The sequence below is a fragment of the Staurois parvus genome, unplaced genomic scaffold (assembly GCF_062004578.1).
Source record: "Staurois parvus isolate SC_StPar_1 unplaced genomic scaffold, SC_StPar_1.0 ptg000175l, whole genome shotgun sequence".
NCBI lineage: Eukaryota > Metazoa > Chordata > Amphibia > Anura > Ranidae > Staurois > Staurois parvus.
The window spans coordinates 10,581,480-10,602,634 of NW_028317971.1; the positions used below are offsets into that span (position 1 = coordinate 10,581,480).

At 42.3% G+C, this 21,155-nt stretch overlaps 1 protein-coding gene across 1 annotated transcript in view; it reads left to right on the plus strand.

Annotated features, from left to right (window-relative positions):
• The window catches only part of LOC149462428 (cadherin-related family member 5-like), a 186,808-nt gene that overhangs the window by 100,542 nt on the left and 65,111 nt on the right, over positions 1 to 21,155 (plus strand). The window contains exons 2-5 of the mRNA XM_089677000.1: positions 14,279 to 14,487; positions 14,611 to 14,670; positions 16,163 to 16,255; positions 20,652 to 20,738. Coding sequence (XP_089533126.1) covers positions 14,279 to 14,487; positions 14,611 to 14,670; positions 16,163 to 16,255; positions 20,652 to 20,738 — 449 coding nt within the window. The remainder of the gene's footprint in view (positions 1 to 14,278; positions 14,488 to 14,610; positions 14,671 to 16,162; positions 16,256 to 20,651; positions 20,739 to 21,155) is intronic.

Consider the following 21,155-nt stretch of genomic DNA (forward strand, 5'->3'; position numbering starts at 1 on the left):
AGCCGGCTGGTGGCTGCTGATCACTGTGGAGTTCCAGCCCTTCTCTTCCCATTTATCAGCAGAGCTGTGCCTGCGGAGGAAGGTAATGTCTGAGTCTGCCTCTGATGTGATGTCTCGTGTCTGTGTAAGTCTGACCCGGTTGACCATCACATGTGCAATGTCAGTGTATGATGACATCATCAGATTCGCGATCCCACACAGCCTGCTCTTCTAGTGCCCACTGGGCCTGCTGAACTGTGTCATTGTTTTTGGTGGTGTGTTGTGTCAGATTTGTCACTGTGTGGGATCGCTCAGTTCGGGTGTCCTCTGCGTGTGTGGGCTGGGCTGCCTGCTGTCACAACACTTTATCTCCCCCCATTGCCTGTTGAATTCCAGCCTGGGATCTCTCAGAGTGTGGATCTATCATCCTCCACTCGCTGCAACTGTCACCCTGCCACTGCCAGCCACAGATACAACCCATCCGTGATACTGATTAACAGAGCCTGGGAGGGAATTGGTAAAAATATTTGCAAAGGAAAAGGCACGAAATGTTGATGTGTCTGAAACAGAAACTTTTATGAGACATTTGTAACTCTGTCTTTTTTTTTTGTTTGTTTGTTTCTCTGTCTGATTGGTTAATACAGATAATTTATATTTGGTTAATATATTCTTTTCTCTTTAATATTGGTACTGGTGGCATCTTATGGCACTTATTTTTGCAAATTAAAAGAAATTTAGCAGTTTCCTGTTTTGTTGTTTTAATATTTTCTACTGTTTTTGAGAATTTAGACTTTTTTTGGGGGGGGGGGGGGTTACAAGTAACTGGTCTTGCTTAGGGTGCAAAATAGTCTATCAACGGCCCTGGTTATAACCTCTTCCTGTTCCTCTCTGTCTGGTAATATTGCAATGTGTGACCCCAGTGGAGAAGATTCCCCTCACTTCCTGCGTGGTTACCTTGACAGGAAGTGTGATGAATTTCTCATATAGGGGCACAGACAGAGTGTGAACGTGTTAGTACCTTTGTTGGGCTTTTATTTCTGTCTGTGTTCCTGTTAGGAACACACTTCCTGTGTGGTACCCAGGATAAAAATTGACAGAATATCTTCAATGTGGACACAAGACAAAATGCCTAAAATGTCTAAAAGAGATTATAATCCTTTCCTGTGCTGTCAAAAACTTAAAAAAGAACATCAAATCAAACAAAAAGTTTTCAATACAGTTGTGTTTTAAAGTGTCTTCTGCAGATTTTTTTTTTATTATTCTACATATTATTCTCCAAAATGTTTAACAAGATATAACATTTTGCTAAACCTTTTTGTTTTAGTACTGCTTTGACCTTAGAAGAAGCCTATCCTGAAAAAGTAACTATTTGTGCACAAAATAATGTATCACAAAAATGTATCACAGACAGTGCTCACCTGTGCTTGTTGGAAGTGGACTAATATGGCTACAATCACCTTACCATATACCCTAAAAATCTTAAAATAATTAAAGGTCATTACCCTGATATGCTGAACAACAGTGACAAGAAAACCTGATCTGTTAGTCATCAGGGTTGATTTACTAAAGGAAAATAGACCGTGCACTTTGCATGTGCAATTGCACTCTGCAAGGGAATTTGCTCCAGAGCTTAGTAAATGAAGTGAAGCTTCACTTTGCAAAGAATGCCAAATTACATCCAAAGAAAAGTTTAACAAAACTGCATTTTTGATTTCGCATGATTTGACGATGGAAATCAGTAGAGTTTCCCCTCATTTACTAAGCTCTGGAGCAAATTCCCTTGCAGAGTGCAACTGCTCTTGCAAAGTGCACAGTTTATTTGTCTTTAGTACATCAACCCCACTATACCCTAAACAAGAGATTACAAAACAGAGATAACAGCAAGCATCCAACTGATTCTAAGGCCTCATACATAATGGACATTATTATCGCTGCTGTTAGAGGTGTCTGGCATTTATTTTTGTTCTGTGTCTAAATGCCCCTGAACACATAGGCATTTAGAGGTGTTTGGAGGCAGGAAAAAAAACACTGCCAATGCATCCAGGAGTAGCAGCCTTTTGGCAGACAAAACACTTGACTCTTGTAAAGTCTAGGCGAGCACTTGAATGTTAATTCATCTCAATAGCTAGAATAAATTATTATTCTTGCCTATAAAAAAGAATTAGCACCCAAGCGCCTGACACACCTAAATGCGTCTAAACGCATTTACAAGTGTCAAACGTTTTTCCTGCCAAAGCGCAGCTGCCAGGAGGAAAGGCATCTAGGAAAGATGGTCAAATGCTCTTTTCTGTTAGAGGTGTCTGGCATTTTTTTTGTTCTGCCTCTAAATGCCCCTGCACACATAGGCATTTAGAGGTGTTTGGAGGCAGGAAAAAAAACCATTGCCAACGCGTCCACGAGTAGGAGCCTTTTGGCAGACAAAACACTTGACTCTTGTAAACTCTAGGTGAGCACTTGAACGTTAATTCATGTCAATAGCTAGAATCAGTTATTATTCTGGCCAATTAAATGAATTAACACCCAAGCACATGACGCGTCTAGATGCGTTTACAAGCATCACATTTTTTTGTTGCAAAAACGAAGCTGCCGGGAAGAAAGGCATCTAGGTAAGTTGGGCAAACGCCGTTTATACACAAGGGTTTAGGATGGCCATACACTGATAAAAATTTGGCCTGTTCAGCAGGGACCAAATGAATTTCAATCAGTGCGTAGCCATCACAACTCGACTGAAGTTTACTGTTTAATCGACTTCTTTCAAAGGGACATTTTGGAAAATTTTCTTCCATCAGCAGCTGCAGTCACTGATTAGTGTATTCTAAGACAATGGTCCTGGTGGAGCAGGGGCGGACTGACAATTCATGGGGCCCCCGGGCAATAGGGGATCATGGGGCCCCTGTGTCCTTGCTCAAATCAAAGCACACCCAAAAAAGCCTATAAAAAAGGTACTAGGTGCATTTCATGGGGCCCCCTACTGTCCTCGGGCCCTCAGGCAGTGCTCGAATGGTCAGTCTGCCCCTGTGGTGGAGTATTCCTCCATCCACTCTGTTAGTTTTTTATGTTAGTCCCCTGGCTGAACGGAAAAAAAACTAACCATAATATGACCAGCTTAACAGACACTTTGAAGGGAATCTGTAAGAAAAGCTATCATTAGCCATTAACCAATCCCAAAAGTAGTGCTTGTTGCAGGGAAGAACACAGCTTATCCAGTGGTGTATTTAGGTTTTGTGCTGCCCTAGGCAACGCAAAACTTGTCTGCCCCCACGGACACCGACCAACACCACCCCCCTTCCCCCTCCTGTGGAGAGAGCCTGACATTGACCAACAACACCCCTGCCCCCCACCTGGGAGAGATTTCCATTAACCCCCCTGGCAATAGAGAGAAAAAGACACTCGTCTTCACAGCTCCGGACATCCCCGGGAATGACGGTCTGGCTCTTCATACACCATCAAGCAGCCCGCAACTTCTCTCGGATCCCACCTGGTTCCTGTGGCGCGCATGTCCCTTCTTTCATCCCTTCTTCTGGGGTGGACGTGCTGACCCCCTGAAAAATGCCACCCTAGGCAAGTGCCTTGTTTGCCTTGTGGTAAATACTCCCCTGAGCTTATCCCAGAATTGACACCAATACCAGACGTCAAGTATTGGCAGCCTCCCGCACTGGAGAGGAGGCTTGGCTTGGACAGATAGGAGATTGTTAACAGCTCTTCTAACAGGTTCCCATAAATAGCCAGATTTAGGATCTACAGCTACCTGCTGCTGCTGAGATCTCATTTCACTCCAAAATCCAAAAGGTGAACTTAAAACAATTCAGTCTAAAATGAAAAATGTCCTGTTTTGCCTTATGATAGTTAAATGTTAGTTTGTTAGATAATAAGCAAGAACACAGTGTTGTAGAACACATTCAACAAGAAATGTGTTTTGTTTTTTACATTTAAGATACCATTGTTGAGTAATCATCGGCATAAAATCGTCATCTGAGGGCACTGCTTGTAAAACAAGTCTATAGCAGAAAGTTCCATAGAATCTAGAATCTAGAATCTAGAATATAGCTCTGTGTGAATAACACATTCAAAATGCACTGAAATATTAAATTCTCACTGCAGGTTTCTTTTAATGTGTTCTGTTCTCCAGGGGACAAAGTACATATATATACTAAGGTATATATACTTTGTCCTGTCTTACTATGTGCTGTCCAAGGCACCCCTCCTCCCTTCACAGATGTCCGACAATGCAGCTAACAAGGAGACGGCTGTTTTGACAGACAACATTTTTCTCTGTCTCCAAGCACTTACCGAGACAAGCGTCTCATATGAAATGTGTGTGTGTGTGTGTGTGTCAGCAATAAAAGTTCAAGGCAAGTGCCTGAAAATGGAGAAAAGGACCATTTGTTAGAGCAGCCATCTGCTTGCTAGCTGCGTTGTTGGGCGGTTGTGAAAGGAGTAGGGGTATCCAGTCCAACCTTACAGCTACCCTCAGTGGTGTATGTAGGTTTTGTGCTGCCCTAGGCAACAAAAAAATCTGCCACCCCCACACCTCCCTGTGGAGAGAGCCTGACACCAACCAACGCCCCCCCCGTGGAGGAGAGAGCCTGAGACATTGAGCAACAACACCCCTGCCCCCCATGCAAAAGAGCCTTACACTACCATTGCTCCCCAAACACCGCCTTCACCACCTGGCGAGAGAGAGAAAAAAACTCACCATCACAGCTCCAGATATCCTAGGGAATGAGAGTTGGGCTCTGCATAAACCATCAAGCAGCCAGCAGCCTCTCTCAGATCCCACCTAATCCCCTCTACAGTCCCTTCTTCCAGGGGGCAGCACTGCCCCCCTAAAAAATGCCGCCCTAGGCAAATGCTTGTTTGCCTTCTGGTAAATACGCCCCTGGCTACCCTTAGACATCACATAGGAAGATGGAACAAAGTACTACATGTATTTTGTCCCCTGGGGAGCAGAGCACATTGCTAAAAATGAAATTGGGACTTGTTCTGTAAAGTCGATTTAATCCCAATCACTAGAAACGCTGCAAACTGTGCAACCAAATCAATACATCAAAAAGTGTCAGACACTCAAAAGGGATCTTCAATATCTCCGGATCATACAGCTGAACCTCCAGTAATGTTGTGTACCTTATCCAGTGCAGAAAATGTAACAAAGGATCTTATGTTGGCGAAACAGGACAGAAGTTGCAAACAAGGATGAATTTGCACAGACATACCATCAAGGAACACAAAGAAGATGACCTCTGCACACCTGTAGGACACCATTTCACACAACCGGACCACATTATGGAAGACCTCAATATTTTAGTTCTTAAAGGAAATTTCAAATCCATTCAGGAAAGAAAAACTTTTGAACTATGATAATTCTATTTGACACAAGAGATAACGGCCTGAATTTGGACATGGGATTCCTCACTCATTATCCAACAGTTTTATGACTAGCAGCTCAAGCATGACTGCCTCTGCTAGTGTTGCCCCCCCCCCCCCCCCAGACTTTGCTTTTGCTGTATCTTTTCTCTGTTTTGTTTTTTTTTACCATTCCCTACATTTCTTCCAACATTCTGCTAAATCTTTGTTTCAGTACTGCTTAGACCTGAAGAAGGGGACATTCCCAAAAAGGTTGTCCTCAAAATTGTATGTTAGTGCAAATAAATTAAAAAAGTATCACGGACAGTACTCAATTGTTCCTGATGCAAATGCACTAATACAGTTACAATCACCTCATCCCAATCACTAAAATCTCATATAATCTTTAACATGTTATGCAAAGGTCATTTTCAATATTTTTTAATATCTGCAGCTTTAATTAAATACCAGCTAGTAATCCTTTCATTAAGGGTTTTCCTTCCCGTTATGGGGTAACAATGCTTTATCCCAGTCTCCCAGTTGCTCTTCTGTATTGACATCCTGTGGCATTTACTTACATTAGAGACATTGAGGGGTTGATTTACTAAAACTGGAGAGTGCAAAATCTCATGCAGCTCTGTATAGAAACCAATCAGCTTCCAGATTGTTGCCAAAGCTTAACCCCTTCACAAATATGTGGTCTCACAGAACTGGGCTTTTTTCCGTGGGGCCGCATATTTGCATACCTGTCTTTGTGCTGAGAACGTGCCGCACAGCACTCTCCCAGCACGAAGACTAGGGTGTCACTGAGAGCCCCGAGTCACGTTCTAACGATTGGGACCCGGGACTCCAGATTCCAGATCACATGATCGCTGTAATATCCTCTGATTGAATATCACAGTTATCAGTCACTATGAAGCCTGCCCCTTGATTTTTTTTTTCTCTGAATGGAGGAGAGAGATACATTGTATCTCTTTTTCTCCTTGCAAAGCGGGAAAAAAACACCTCGTGTGTAAAAAAAAAAAAAAAAAAAAAAGATAAATAAATATTGAAAAATAAATGAAAAAATTAAGAAAAAATACCTAGATCAAGGTTTGATCTTCAGTGCCAGGGTTAGTGTTTGGGTCAAGGTCATGGTCAAAGGTCAAGGTCAAAAGTCAGGAATTTTTTTTATTTATTTATTTTTTTTAAATTGGAATCAGTGTCAGTGTTTTAGGTAAAAAATAACAAAAAACAAAATATGCACTATTGTTTCTGGGCTGTAGTACAGCTACAAACAACAAATAACATACACCTCTATGGTATCGCTGCGATCATCAAGAGCTAGAGAATTTATTTTGGGTTGTTCTTTGGTGGTAGGTTATTGAAGGAAACTGGTTATTTTTGGCCAGTTTTCCTTTGATAAAAAACAAAAATCAGGAGATATCCATTACCATTTACCACCAAATGAAAGCCCAATTTGTCCTGAAAAAAACACGGTATAATTCACCTGGATGTATAAAGTAGCTGTGATGATATGTACGGTTTTACTAACACATGTCAAAGTTGTAAAATTTTACTTAGGCTTTAAGATTTGTTTTACCCTTAGGCATGAAGGGGTTAATTGAACAAGCTGAAGTTAGAAGCTGATTGGCTACTATGCACAGCTGCACCAGATTTTGCACTCTTCAGCTTTAGTAAGTTGACCCCTAAGTGCCCAATCATAACGGTGAGATTTGCTACCTGAAATCACATCTAATGAATGTGAATATCAGTTTCTCAACATGTGCGATTTAAAAAGTAGTTCTTGCATTACTACATACAATATAATGCAAATTACAAGAAATCATTGAAAATCTTCACAAGTAGAATTAAAGTCTTCAGAAATAGAACCTGAAATCGTGCTAAAATTGCACACAAATTGTGCGATTTTAAATCGCAGCGGTGTGACCTGTGACTAAGTGTCCTTTCTGATGTTCAATGTGCAGGTATGTTCCACCATTGTCTACATCAGGAAGCCTGTTCTGAGCAAGGCATGCAGTCGCTTCTAGAGAGAGGAAGGGACTGAAGGTACTTTCTAAAGGAAAATAAATCATAAATGGAGCAATTACATGTGGTTAGGGACAGATGAGAGTATTTGCATTCAGTGCCGTTTGTCCCTAAGTGCAGGTAATCGCTTCATGTGCAACTTCATGAGGACCGTTATGAACCTCTCAGCCTGTCATTGATTTGTACAAACTGAATGGCTGCAGCTGAATGTAAACATCTGGCCATACCCACCACAGAAATATGCTGAGCTGGATGGTAGATGGCCCTGAAAGGCTGTGTGAATGAGCCCTCAATGTTAATGTCACCCAGTTAGGCCCTTTTCACGTTGTCCCACTGTGGATTCCCTACACCATGGGTGCAGTGTGGTGTACCTGTCGTTTTTGTGTGGGTTACTCATGCTTTCCCATAGATTTCTATCAGATCCAGTGTTTTGGTGCGTTTTCTGAAAGCGATCCAAAGATGCAACATGTAGAAAACTACGGGGGAAACTGCAGCAGGACAGCGTGAAAGCACCCCTAGGATTTACATATTCTTTAGTTCAGATGCAGGAACTCTCAGGAAAGTGAGCCCTTATGGTGCTAGTAAACTTCATACTGCATATGCCAGCAGTTTTGCTTGGTGCCAGGTTCTCTTGAAAGTTTGGATTCCTTATTACTATGTGATCTGGCGTGGGCATGACTTCGCCTCATCATACATATAGTTCTATCGAACTGTTATTTATAATCCATTAATACGCCCCACAAGGCAAGGGAATGCAGGCCGCACTTTATCCCTCTTCCCCGAACAATTATACTTAAATAATTTAATTTCAAATAATGACACATACAACATTTCTTTTTTGGCATAACATTTTTTGCCCGCAGCTTTTTTATTGGTAATTACATAACATAAATTACATTTGCAATATAATTTATTCAAACATCTTACACTTTATTGTCAACCATGAATAAACGTGCTCAGTCTTTAAGGACTCGAGCTATCTGAAATAATTCTATCAGTAAGTCCCCCTTTTCTATAGAAAAGGTGACACAAACCACATAAATAGTGCCTTGCGACAAGGGCGGGAGGGTGGGGAGCCCGTTGGCCAACTCTGAGCAACTGTGGAGAATTCATTCACGGAGTGCCTTTATATAATGAGCCCCCAATATTCCAGAATGTTTCAAGGTCACATGGTTTTCCCGCTTTTTTCCATGGTCACGTGCTTAAAGCGGAGTTCCACTCACCCTGTCAAAAAATAAAAGTCAGCAGCTACAAAAACTGTAGCTGCTGACTTTTAAAATACAGCCACTTACCTGTCCCTCGGTCCCGTGGTGTGTGTCCCGCAGCCGTTTCACCGGCCGGCTTGTATTCCAGGAGGCCGGCATCTTCAGTGTGGGCACCCGGCTGTGATAGCTTGCGGCTTCACAGCCGGGTACCCACTGCGCATGCGCGAGTAGCGTTGCGCTTCATGAATGGTCCTGTAGTCTTCTGGGACCTGTCACGTGTCCCAAAAGGCTACAGAAAGGGTGGGAGGATAACTTCCATTTCCGATCGCCTAAGCGATCAGACCAGAAGTGGGAGCAGGTACTTGTCAAATTCGGGTACCCGCTCCCCCCCCGCCCCCTAAAGTTGCCAATATTTAATGGGGAGTGGGGGAGCAGTCCTTAATGAGGAACTTCCCCTTTTGGGTGGAGCTCCTCTTTAATCTCTTCCTGCTTTTATTCTTAACTGATTTCTTAAAGGGGCCCTAACTTAAATTTCTACCTATTTCTGAGACTTTTTTTATTTATTTTTTATTTTCAATTTTAAATATGGAGGGATGGCGTCCGCATGCCCATGCTTTCAGGCTCCTATGTTAGAGCCCTCATTTTTCATTGTTTACACCTTTGTTTTGTCTGACAACAGCTACATAACAGGAAAGATGCAGCAGAGCTGGTTTATGACTTTAGTGACCAGTCAAGAAAAAGTTAATTGGCTGCTATGTGCGATTTTTTTTTTCTCATTTATTGTTAGAACCAGTCAATCATATACAGTCCACAGGTACTGTAATAAACCTCCCACACAAAGCATTGAATATGTGTTCAGTCCACTTCTATGATGGTATTTGAAGGATTGTCAGTCTTTCTAACAATTATCATGGCGGCTTGCTGTTCATCTATAATGTGTGTGGCGCTGGCCTAGAGATGATCTTGTCACACACACTGGATTCCTGTATGTCATGCTCAGTCAACACACAGGACGGGGTGACAAGTCTACAGCTTTAAAGATTCTAATCCCCAGGATAACGGGTCATTAGTGACAGCAACAATCTGTAGGCAGCATTGCTGAGATTATCACAGACATATAGGAAGCAGCACACCTATGGAAGAAGTCTTCATTAGACTCACATACTGTGTGTCTTTAATACACTTACCAAGAACATCATTCCTGCCGACAAAACAGCAACTCACCTCTGCAACACACAATATACATTCACATGATAAAGTGTAAACCCTGACAATGAACTTCTCATATTTGCTCCCGTTCAGTCTGTATTCTGTGCTGTATGTTTTATTAAAAAAAAAGCTCTCTACCTGTGCTGCACTGACAGAATTGTGCCCATCTACCTATGTGAACTACAGAACACCTCCTCTTTATGGTTTGGAGATGAGGAGAGGAGGAGCAGCTCTGTAGTCCTAACACACTAAGGCCCCGTTCACACTGGCCCTGGAATTCTGGTATCTGCATTCCAGGCTTTTGTACCTATGCACATGCTGACCTAAGCATAAGTATCACTCATTGCACATGTCAGCCCCATCTAGCTGCTGCAGCTGGCATCCTTTTATGAGTTTGACAGGCTGCTGGCAGCAGGACTGGATTGTTGGTTATGTGTTAGAGAAGATGCTAGTAGCTTGTGATGAGGCAGAACTTGGTTTACTTGTGTGGCTTAAGTTGCAAACATACAAAACATTTCAGCAAACTGTAACAGCAGACATCTTGGTTATGAAGAGAGAGAGGATAAATAAAAGAAAAAAGAAGAAGAACCAACAAGTTTTACAGATATGCACAACTGGTAACCTTAGTGTACAGTGCCATCTACTGGTCAAGTGATATTAACACACAATACTGTATATAGTACATGCTGTTGCATCCCCAACATGGACAGCACACTTGTGCCCCTGGCCTGCTGCTAAATGCTGGACTACATGCACCGTGGCCAAACACTCACTGTGCTTGGGTCCTAACTGACCTCAGGTAACAACCCGCTCCTCCAAAGATATACAGTGAAGGAAATAAGTGTTTGATCCCCTGCTGATTTTGAATGTTTGCCCACTCACAAAGAAATGATCAGTCTAAAAATCGAATGGTAGGTGTATTGTAACACTGAGAGACAGAATAGCAACAAAAAGTTCAAAAGAGATGCATGTCTAACAAATTATGCACTGATTTGCATGTTCATGAGGGAAATAAGTATTTGATCCCCTTCACAAAACATGACTTAGTACTTGGTGGCAAATCCCTTGTTGGCAATCACAGAGGTCAGACGTTTCCTGTAGTTGGCCATCAGGTTTGCACACATCTCAGGAGGGATTTTGGCCCACTCCTCTTGGCAGATCCTCTCCAAGTCATTAAGGTTTGGTGGCTGACATTTGGCAACTCGAACTTTCAGCTCCCTCCACAGATTTTCAATCAGATTAAGGTCTGGAGACTTTAAGGAGTGGTAAACTGCAGTATATTACATTTTTGTTCTTTGGTTTAGAACAGTGGTCTCCAAACTGCGTCTCAAGGGCCTGATGCGGTCTTAAGCTTGCCTTTATTCAGCCCTTGGGGCACTATTCCTCCCACTGACATTAACAATGGGGTATAATTCCTGCCACTGACACAAACAGTGGGGCACTATTCCTCCCACTGACACCAACGATTTGGCATTATTCCCCCCACTGACACCAATGATGGGACGCTATTCTTCACAATAACAGCAATGATGGGAAACTATTCCTCTCGTGTACACCAATGATAGGGCACTATATCTCTCTCTGACTCCAATAATGGAGCATTGTTCCTCCAACTTTTGTGTTACAAAAAGAGTAACAGTAAAATAAAATAGCCCTTTTAATTTAAAGCTCAAGTTTATTCTGCTTATATTTTGCCTTCCCTGGTTCTTCTATCCCCCTCTCATCCACATCCACCCAGTGACAGGATCAGTGGGTCTATGTGCTTTTCTGAGCAATGCAGACAGATCATGGCTGGTGTGTGTGTGTGTGGGGGGGGGGGGGGGGTTGCTGCTGGCAGGGTGTTGCAGATAACTTCCTGAAAACAAGACGCTGTGGTTATGCCCACATGTGATGCCAGGCCTATATAATTGGCAGGACTGAAATCCAGTGAATGACAGGGGCAGTTAACGGGCAATAAAACTGGGGAGAAAAGGGCTAGCTGATGATGGACATCCCCCTGCCAAGTTCTTATCAAATCTGTTTAATAAGTTTAAGCAGAATAATAGATAACAATCATGAACCCTCAGTTACAAAGGTATTGGTTCGAGTCAAAACGTGTCCATTAATACAACTGGAGAACAAACAATGAGAATTAGAGCTCTACATTGGTAAATACTTGATAATCGGTAAGTAATCACATTCAAGAGCCTGTATAGAGAATAACTGGGGATCATTACATGCAAATATGACACTTTCCAGTAACATTAGAGATAGTGGGCCCAGTAAACAAATATAGGATATTGTATATAGGTAAGGCAGAGAATGGTGGTAGCGTCTATAGTTCTGGGAAAAAGAAAGGGAGAAAACAGGTATAGAGACAGGAAGGTAGGTATGTTCCATGGGAGTAGTGTGGCTTGAAATGTTGGGATGCTGGGTGAAGGACTGAAAAGAAGGAGTTACCCAGGCATTAGTAAGGATTCGTCTTAGTCTGTGGGCAAACAATATTTGACCCACGTTTGCCAGACTTTTTTCAAACTTAAGAAATGTATCTTTTTCAGTAGCTTCCATCTTAGCATGGATTATGGTTCTATTCATTCTGTGTTTGGCTTCAGAAACTACAAAGGAGGGGATTTCCAGGCTTTAGCTTTGATTTGTTTAGCAGTTGTAAAGATTTGGGTCTGTGTAACCAAGTCTGGTTTCAGGTTTAGGAGAGCCATGGCTGGGCCCGGCTGTATAGTAGTCTCAAGTAGTTTGGAAGCTAGTTCAAATATAGCCTTCCAGAAACATTGGACTACAGGGCAAGTCCACCAAATGTGGAGTTGCATGCCAGGGTCTGAACAGCCTTGAAAAATAAACTGCTGAATAATTTGGGATACACTTTTCTATTCGGGCTCCCCCAGCCAGGTTCCATCTGACTTTCTGCATCTTCCAATGTACACTGTGAGAAGCTCACAGCGTGCAAGGAAATCAGAGGAAGCAATTAAGGAGGAGAGAAACCTGTACAACTGTGCAAGAGTGAAGATAAGGCTGGAGTTCAGCTTTAATAAAACCATCACGCCATACCTAGATAGTAGAAGTACTTTACGCTGTTGCTTTTTATCGATGACTTGTAGTTGTAGGGTGTTGACATATTCAATATGGTGTCAGTGCTGTTATCCTGAAATCCTTCTCATTCACTGTGCCTAACATCAGCTGTATTTTCATTTGCCAGAGCTTGGAAACTTTGCACTGAAGATCAGGACACTGTGGCCATGCTTCCCTCAGCTGAAATCCTATTATTGACAGTCAGCCTTACTTTCCAAATTACTTCAGGTACTGTATGCAAATTATAGAGTGGGGACAAGATAACTGGGAAGAGAGAGCCAATACTCTGATGAAATTAAGCATGACCACAAAACTCAAGAACAGCATTTAAAGATATTTTTTAAATAGAACGTGTGTTATGTGCACTGAGAAAAAGTTTCTACCGTATTTATGGTTCGTGCCAATTCACCCAAACGTGATATTTTAGGTATAGATGAAGCCTGTAGAGCTAGGTTAGTTCCTGATATGTCTTGGGTAACCCAATTGCATCTCCCAACTCTGCTTGCATGATTTCGACCATCTTTACACATTCCAGCTTTTCCTGTTGCCTTCTCCATAATGCTTTGTTCACACAGGTGTACTTAAGTGTACACTCACGCATAGGGCTGAATTTGCTCACATGGGATTCACAGGTGCTCATTGCCTCTGTGTGTAGGCAGTCCCATTCATGTCAATTGGGACACAGTGGATGCATGAACACAGCTGATGCTCCCAATTTGAAATCCAGGTTGCTGCAGATCCCCAAATGTAGACAGTGTAAGTTCAGGGACACTCACCCACATGGATGTCAAACTGGCAGCAGTGGATGTGTTCGTGGCAGCCACTACATGCCAATTGACATTAGTGGGACTGCCTGCACGCTGATGCACCCCATGCAGGCAAGGACAGCTCTTGCATGGGTTCATGCTTAAGTATGCCCATGTGAATGAGGCCAAACACACACAAAAAATAATACAAAATCCAACAGGGACCCTCGCATGGGCAATAACAGATGTTAGACAGCTAAGAACTCCAAAAGAGATATCTCCCCAGGAGAATTAAACCATTTTATAACAATGTAGGAGGTACAGTGGCTGAGTGGTTGGTAGGCTTCTCTTGCAATACTGGCGTTTTGAGTTTATTTTCTACCACTAACACTACTGTTTGGTCAAAAACGTACATAGAAAATCCATGCAGTTAGTGCATAGTTTGTGTGCTTTTATAATTATTTTTGGGACATTTGATTGTAAGCTCCTACAGGTCAGCTATTTATGTAATTTATACACTGCATAACTTATCAGAGCTTTATAGATAAATGAGATATAATGTATTTGTTTTCCATTTACACATTGCATACCAGCATAATCCATATCAGACTTTGTAAAATAAAGTGTCAGACCTTTAATGTATGACTTTGCATGACTCCACATTTTCATATACTAACAATATCTCTGCACCTTTTTTGTACTCAGGAGATCAGTGCTCTAGTGGTAGTAATATCTTCACAGAGATTATGGAAAACAGCCCTAATGGGACATTTGTGGCTAATCTTAGCATGTTCGGGGACCCAGTGACCAGCACAGTAAAGCTCTGTCTGAGTGGTACAGATGCTGACTGGTTTTACTTGGATGGGAAGAACGTCTGGCTCAATGTGTCATCAGGAAAAACTCTAGACCGAGAGGTACAAGGGATCAGTGCTAAGTACAATTGTATAGACTCATGATTAGTGGTCCTCTTAAAGCTGTTGATCTTTAAACATCATAGAATGAATGAGGCTTAAGTTTATTTTTAACTTTGATTTCAGGTGCTGAATTCCTCAGTTCTCCTAGTTAGTTTATCCTGCTCGGAAGAAGGATACGCTACGGTAATATACTATTATAATATTATATATGTTGTACAGGACGCCAAGGATGGGTGTTGGACAGATGCTATATTTCACCTATATTTAGGCTGAAGTCTCTTTAAGGGGGGAAATGTGCTGCATATGGTGTGTTCATGAGTTCTCACCCATGCAGGGTGAGGGGTTCTGGGGTAGTCTGGTCAGAGAGGAGAGGCTTGATTGACCGTGCTTTCTGGATTAGTAAATCCTAATTTGGGACCCAGAATTCAGTGCCTCAGAGAGATTTTTTGGTGGGAAAAAGCCTCCAACTCTGACTATAGGGACTCTGGTCCCAAAAGAATTAACCTACCTCCAGGAAGAGGCCCTTAAAGGTAAGAATCTGCTAGAGCAGGGGTGGAGTAATGGAGTAGTGAGAGTGGATAAGTGTCTGAAAACCATATAAGGCCTCTTGCGCAAAGGGCATCTGTTTAGACCTCTGAAATCCAGAACAACTTGAAGAAAAAAGCTGCCTAAAAAACGCAGTGAAAGCCGTGTACTGCACACACGTTTAGGTGCGTCTAGTGTTTGAACAGTAATGCATTCCACAGGCCAAAATATTAATTTATTCTGACCACTGGAATGCATTAACGCTGAAACGCTAGAGATGTTTACGTGCATCAAGTGTTAATTCTGATCTTCAGCGCCTCTTCTAAATGTGCTTTTGGTGGGGGGGTTCCTGCCTGTAAATGCTCTTCTACTTATATGCCTGTTAATGCCTCTGTGTGCATGGACACATAGGCTAACATAGAGGAGCTTTTTTTAAAGGCTGAAAAAAAACCCACCAAATGCCTGTAACAGTGGCGTTTTTTTAGCTCTGTGCATGAGGCCTAACTGTTGCATTCTTTTGGGAGCTGCGACTGCAAGCACACAATAGGATCCTTCAGATGGAGAGTGGGGGTATGGCCCGGTAAATATGTCATGTTTATTAGCTCCATCCTTTCCGAATGAACACAATGAGCGATCGGTACTAATCACTCACTGTGTTTATTCATAACTGAAGCATCATAAGCTTTGGTTTTTTTTGGGGGGGGGGGAAGGGGCCCTGTAAGGTTGGCTGTATGGGGCCCCTTGGTTTCTAACAGCAGCCCGGTCTACAAGGGGCATAGGGAGTGATCTGAAGATTAACAGAGGCACCAGAAAATACCACGATGTGTTTGCAATTCTTCGATGTCTTTACCTTAGAAATAGCTTTCACCAGTTGAAATTCACTGATCAGCTATAGCTCCTGTTCTCTATTTTCTCACCTCTAAAGAAAATCTATCATTAGAGTATTATTAAGTTTGCCATTTTGGACTTCACTTTCTGAAAATGCTAATTGCCTGGGTGTCGCGTTGCGAGTCACTGAAGCAAGAGAAGCATGCAGATACTGTAACGACCTTTGGCTTTTCCTAGTGGATCAGTTTAACAGCAAGACAACAGATCAGCAATGACAGACGCTGTATTCCTCCCATAATATATTTATGTCATTTTTTTCTAGGTCCAGTATAGGATAATAGTCCAAGTCTTAAATGAAAATGACAATAAGCCCATTTTTTTAGAAGAATCAATATTACCACAGAACATCAGCGAGGTGAGTTACACATACAAGCACTTTTCATACTCTGCAATATAAAACTGTAGTCACTGGACACCTCGTAGACTTCAGACACTAGAGAGGAGGTAAGTATAGTACCTTTACTTCCACTTTAACATTTTTATTGCAGCTTACTAGTCCTGAGATGTGGTGGTTGCATTAGTTAGGTGTTCTTGCATGGCAAGACCACTTACTGTTATCTCACATATATATTCTTATTATAGCCAAATTTACCACCCTAACTCCTCCCACAGTTTTTACACTACATGGACAGTAATATACCGAAATGTGTGGATTGTTCCAGATTGGTGTGCTATTGCTTTGTGGAACGTTTCGCCGAATGGTTCACGAAATATCGGCGGTTTTGTGGTGAAATTGGTCCCATAGGAATGAATGGCAGAATGTTCAAAACTAGAGTGGGAGCTGACAAAAGCTAGAGTGTGAGCAGAAAAATCAGGACATGATTTCTAAACTGCCATCACTCCCTCATTCTCAAGCCCACCTACACAAATCTTATATCAAAATGTTCAGCTATCCCTGCTGCCACGGCTAAGCCATAGTCCTGATAGTTTTCACAATATGACCATTTGTTTGCAACTCACACTGCCCATTGACATTCATTGAAACTCCACTCTAGCCACCTCAAATTTGAAGGGCAATTTCTAAACTGCGACTGTGCCTTCATTTTTAATATTTCAGACACATACTATGCATCAAAATGTAGGTCTGGGTCTTGTAATTCTCACAATATAAAGCTCTTTGGTGTAGAATTTATAATTTTTAAACTACAACCATTTGAAGATGGCAACTGCCAGTGAAGTGAGCAAGTTGGAGCAGTTTGTTTTTAACCGCTCTTCTCTGCCCTTGCTGTAAAGTGAGTTGCCATAGGAATCCAGGTGTGTGAGCAGGCAGCAGGGTGACAAGCCACTCCACCCAGTTACTCCGCCCACTCCAGCTGTAGACTACTGGTGGAGGCAAGAACACTTCACACAATTTCGCCAGAAATTGTAGCTTTTCTAGTTAATATACTTATAATAATGAACATAGGGATATTGGGAGAGGGGAGGTGTGTGTAGTCAGTAGAGCAATATAGGGTGACAATTCTGCTCCTCCATTGATATAGTGCAGTATGTGAGCGTTGCCACACTAGGACAGACAGGTAGGATCACCAAATCAAAATAAAGGAAAAAAGTCTAAAAGAACCAATTGCAGCCACCATCTCTAAATATTGATAAGCTGCAATATATTACATTTTTTTTTTGGGGGGGGGGGTTAGATATGCTGTCTATGTAGAGAATGTCTCTATCACTGCATTCTGGGGAGGTGAAACATGTGTAATAGTGGAAGGGGTTGAGGCATAGGAGTTGATTTATTAAAGGCAAATAAATGGTGTACTTTGTAAAGTGCAGTTGTACTCTGCAAGGGCAGTTGCTCCAGAGCTTAGTAAATGAGGTAAAGCTTCACTTTGCAAGGAATACCCAATCACGTGCAAGGAAAATAAAAAACCATCATGATTGGATGATGGAAGTTAGCAGAGCTTCTGCACATTTACTAAGCTCTGGAGCAACTGTGTGCAACTGCACTTTGCAAAGTGCACAGTCTAATTGCTTTTAGTAAATCAACCCTATAGTCTGCATGGACAGCAGCAAATGCTGAGCTATGAATGAAGACAAACAGGCATGTCATGCTGAACACACTGAGAGGGACATGTTACAATAAAAATGTTTTAACTCTGATATGCTTAGCTTTCGGGAACTCTTTCAGGTATGTTTTGGGCAAACTGGGCATAATTCCAGGGAAATATTGAACAAGTGGGACACTCTGACAGGGACATGCTGACAAAAGGAGCACTCTGCAAGGGACATGCTGACAAAAGGAGCACTCTGCAAGGGACATGCTGAACACATGGAATTTTCTGTTGTGGACATACTGGCCACAAGAAATTCATTGTAAAATGGAGAACATCCTGACAGGGATATGCTAAGAACACAGTTCTCTGCCAAGGACAGACTGTGCTGCAAGGATATGCTGTGCACAGTAGGCACACTGCCAAGGACACGCTATGTACATGTCACATTCTGAGAGGGACATGTTAATGATATAGGGTACTCTCCAGGTTATACAGAGCAGAAGAGGCAACTTACCAAAGGTATGCACTTTTCTGAGAACATGATGAACAGAAAGGACACTCTGTCAGAGCCACGCTGAGCATGGCTTTCTGCTAGGGACATGCTAAGACCTACAAACACTAGTGTATGGTCATACTTGGCTCTCTGCCACAGATATGCTAAGGACAAGAGACATGCTGAACACCATGTATTGTGCTAGGGACATACAAGGCACAGGGAGCTCTCTACTAGGAGCATGCTGAGCACAAGGATCATTTTGTTAGGGACATACTTGTGGGTGGGGCTTAGGCACCCTACTGGGGACACTGAGAACTACACTTACTGAATAGATTCTAGGCAGACGTTTGCGTTCATATGAAAATCAGCATTAAAGCGGAGCTCCACCCGAAAGGGGAAGTTCTGCTTTAATGACTGTTCCCCCACTCCCTATTAAGGATTGGCACCTTTGGGGAGCGGGTACTCGAAATTGACAGGTACCCGCTCCAACTTCCACTGCGATCACCTAGGCGACCGGAAGCAGAAGTTGTCCTCCTACCCTCCCTCCCCATAGTCTTCTGGGACATGTGACAGGTCCCAGAAGACTACGGGGCCATTCAGGAAGTGCAGCGCTACTCGCGCATGCGCAGTGGGCACCCGGCTGTGAAACCACAAGCTGTCACAGCCTGGTGCCCACACTGAAGATGTCGGCCCCTGGAACACCAGACAGCTGGTGAAATAGGCAGCGGGGAGGACACCATGGGGTTGTGGGACAGGTGAGTGGCTTTTTATTAAAAGTCAGCAACTACAGTTTTTGTAGCTGCTGACTTTAATTATTTTACAGTGTGAGTGGAACTCCAATTTAAGGGACAACCCAAGACTTAGAAGTGAGCCACAATGAACACAGCTAACCTACTAATAACCCATGGCATAACTGAAGAGCCTGCACTGGCATCCACCAACCCAGCAATACCTGTCACCTCACTCCCAATGACATGTCCACAGTTACCAGTGTATACAGAATGAACCTCACTCTGTAATTATGTGCTTGTTTTCTCTCTCTCACTCAAGAACCCCTCTACATCTCACCTGTGACTCCTAGGCTACTCTGTGCTGCAGATCCAGTCTCTAAATGCAGGGAGCCATCTGCTAGTGAAGGGGACAAGCACAATATCCCTTCACTACCAGAGTAACCATCACCCTACACCAGTCACCCATTCCTTGGCTGTTTGGCTATGTTAAGCTATGACACATGTATGGCTGTACCTAGAAATGGCAATATGCCTACACTAGACAGCAAACTACATACTGGACTAAAATGTACTGTATCTACTCTAACCTACAATCCCTTTGTTACAAGCCCTTTTCTTTGGATACACCATGCAATACACCACTTAATTGGATCTTCAGACCAGGCATTAAACAGTTAACTGTAATTTTACTGAAGAAAGCAACATACAGGAACAGTTCTTGTAAGACAAATTCTCACATGAATTTCAAAAGGTGTGTTAGTGCCCACAACGTAGTCATACATGAATAACAGCAGAACCAATAGTCCACTTCAGGCAAGTGTTCATGATTGGCAAATAATCCATAGAATCTATATAGTCCATGTTTGGTAAAGATCCTTAAAGGCAGTTAGAACAAATTGGTAGTTGAGTCCTCAGGTTCCCAGTCCCTTTGGGAACCAAAACTGTCCCCCCCCCCCCCCCCAAGCTGGAGGAGCAGTCCGGCAGCATAACAGCCTACATTTTGACAGTGATTCCAGCAGTTCTGTCCCAGGGCACTGAAGGGCTCATTTTTATGTGGAAGATCTGTAGAAAATTGGTGAGAAAAACTATCCAATCAATTCCTCGGATCCACCACACATCAACCTTATAACAGTTTCACAGGAGACAACAGACTTAACTCCTAATTACTCCTATGAGTCAGCATACGAAAAAACATTATTAAGCATTCTTTAGGAACCTGCCTACATGCTATCTGCACTGGACACTTTGCCATGGCCATGATATTCTCATAGAATTTTGATATATTTAATTATAGTCACATTGTGAGAGGGGACCTCTGTGTATAATGCAGCTGTGTATTGACCGCAAAATGTTTTGAGGCTGCCATAATAAAACTGAAGAACACTTTTTAATTACAACATTTCTTCATTTCTGCCATGGCACATTTTTTGTTAGTGTAAATAGAAGTTTCATTTTGTGATGTATTTCCGTAACTCGTATAATACTCTAGCATTCTGAGTTCATATTTGCCTTTAATTCGGATCTTATTCTCTACAGCTGGCAGACATAGATTCTGTAGTATTTACAGCAAAAGCTGTGGATCGGGATGGAGATACCTTAATGTATGTAATTGACCGAACTATGGTGAGTACAGTTTCCTAATGCACTATATAAACACAATTTTAAGCAGGTTCCTAAATATTTGTACTGCAGATACATGTTTTAATGTCAAGTCAAGCATGATAAGTGTGAAAACAAAACTGACCACCCTTGGGAAACAGCCACTTAATTTTAATCCCTAATTTTTATCTTGGCATTCATGCGCTAGGCAACTCCCCATGGTTGTCAGTTACTTTATTTTTTGGAATAGCTCTTGAATAGAACCTTTGCAATATGTTCCCTGTTTCCAGCCACTGTAGCCTTGCTTACACACACAGTGGGCCAAAAGAGGACATTTTTACACCCCTAAGTCATGTGACAAGAACCTGCAGTCCCACCCAGATGCAGTATGAATAGTCAGATTAATATGGCTGCATAACTTTATACAAAACTGTCTTAAAG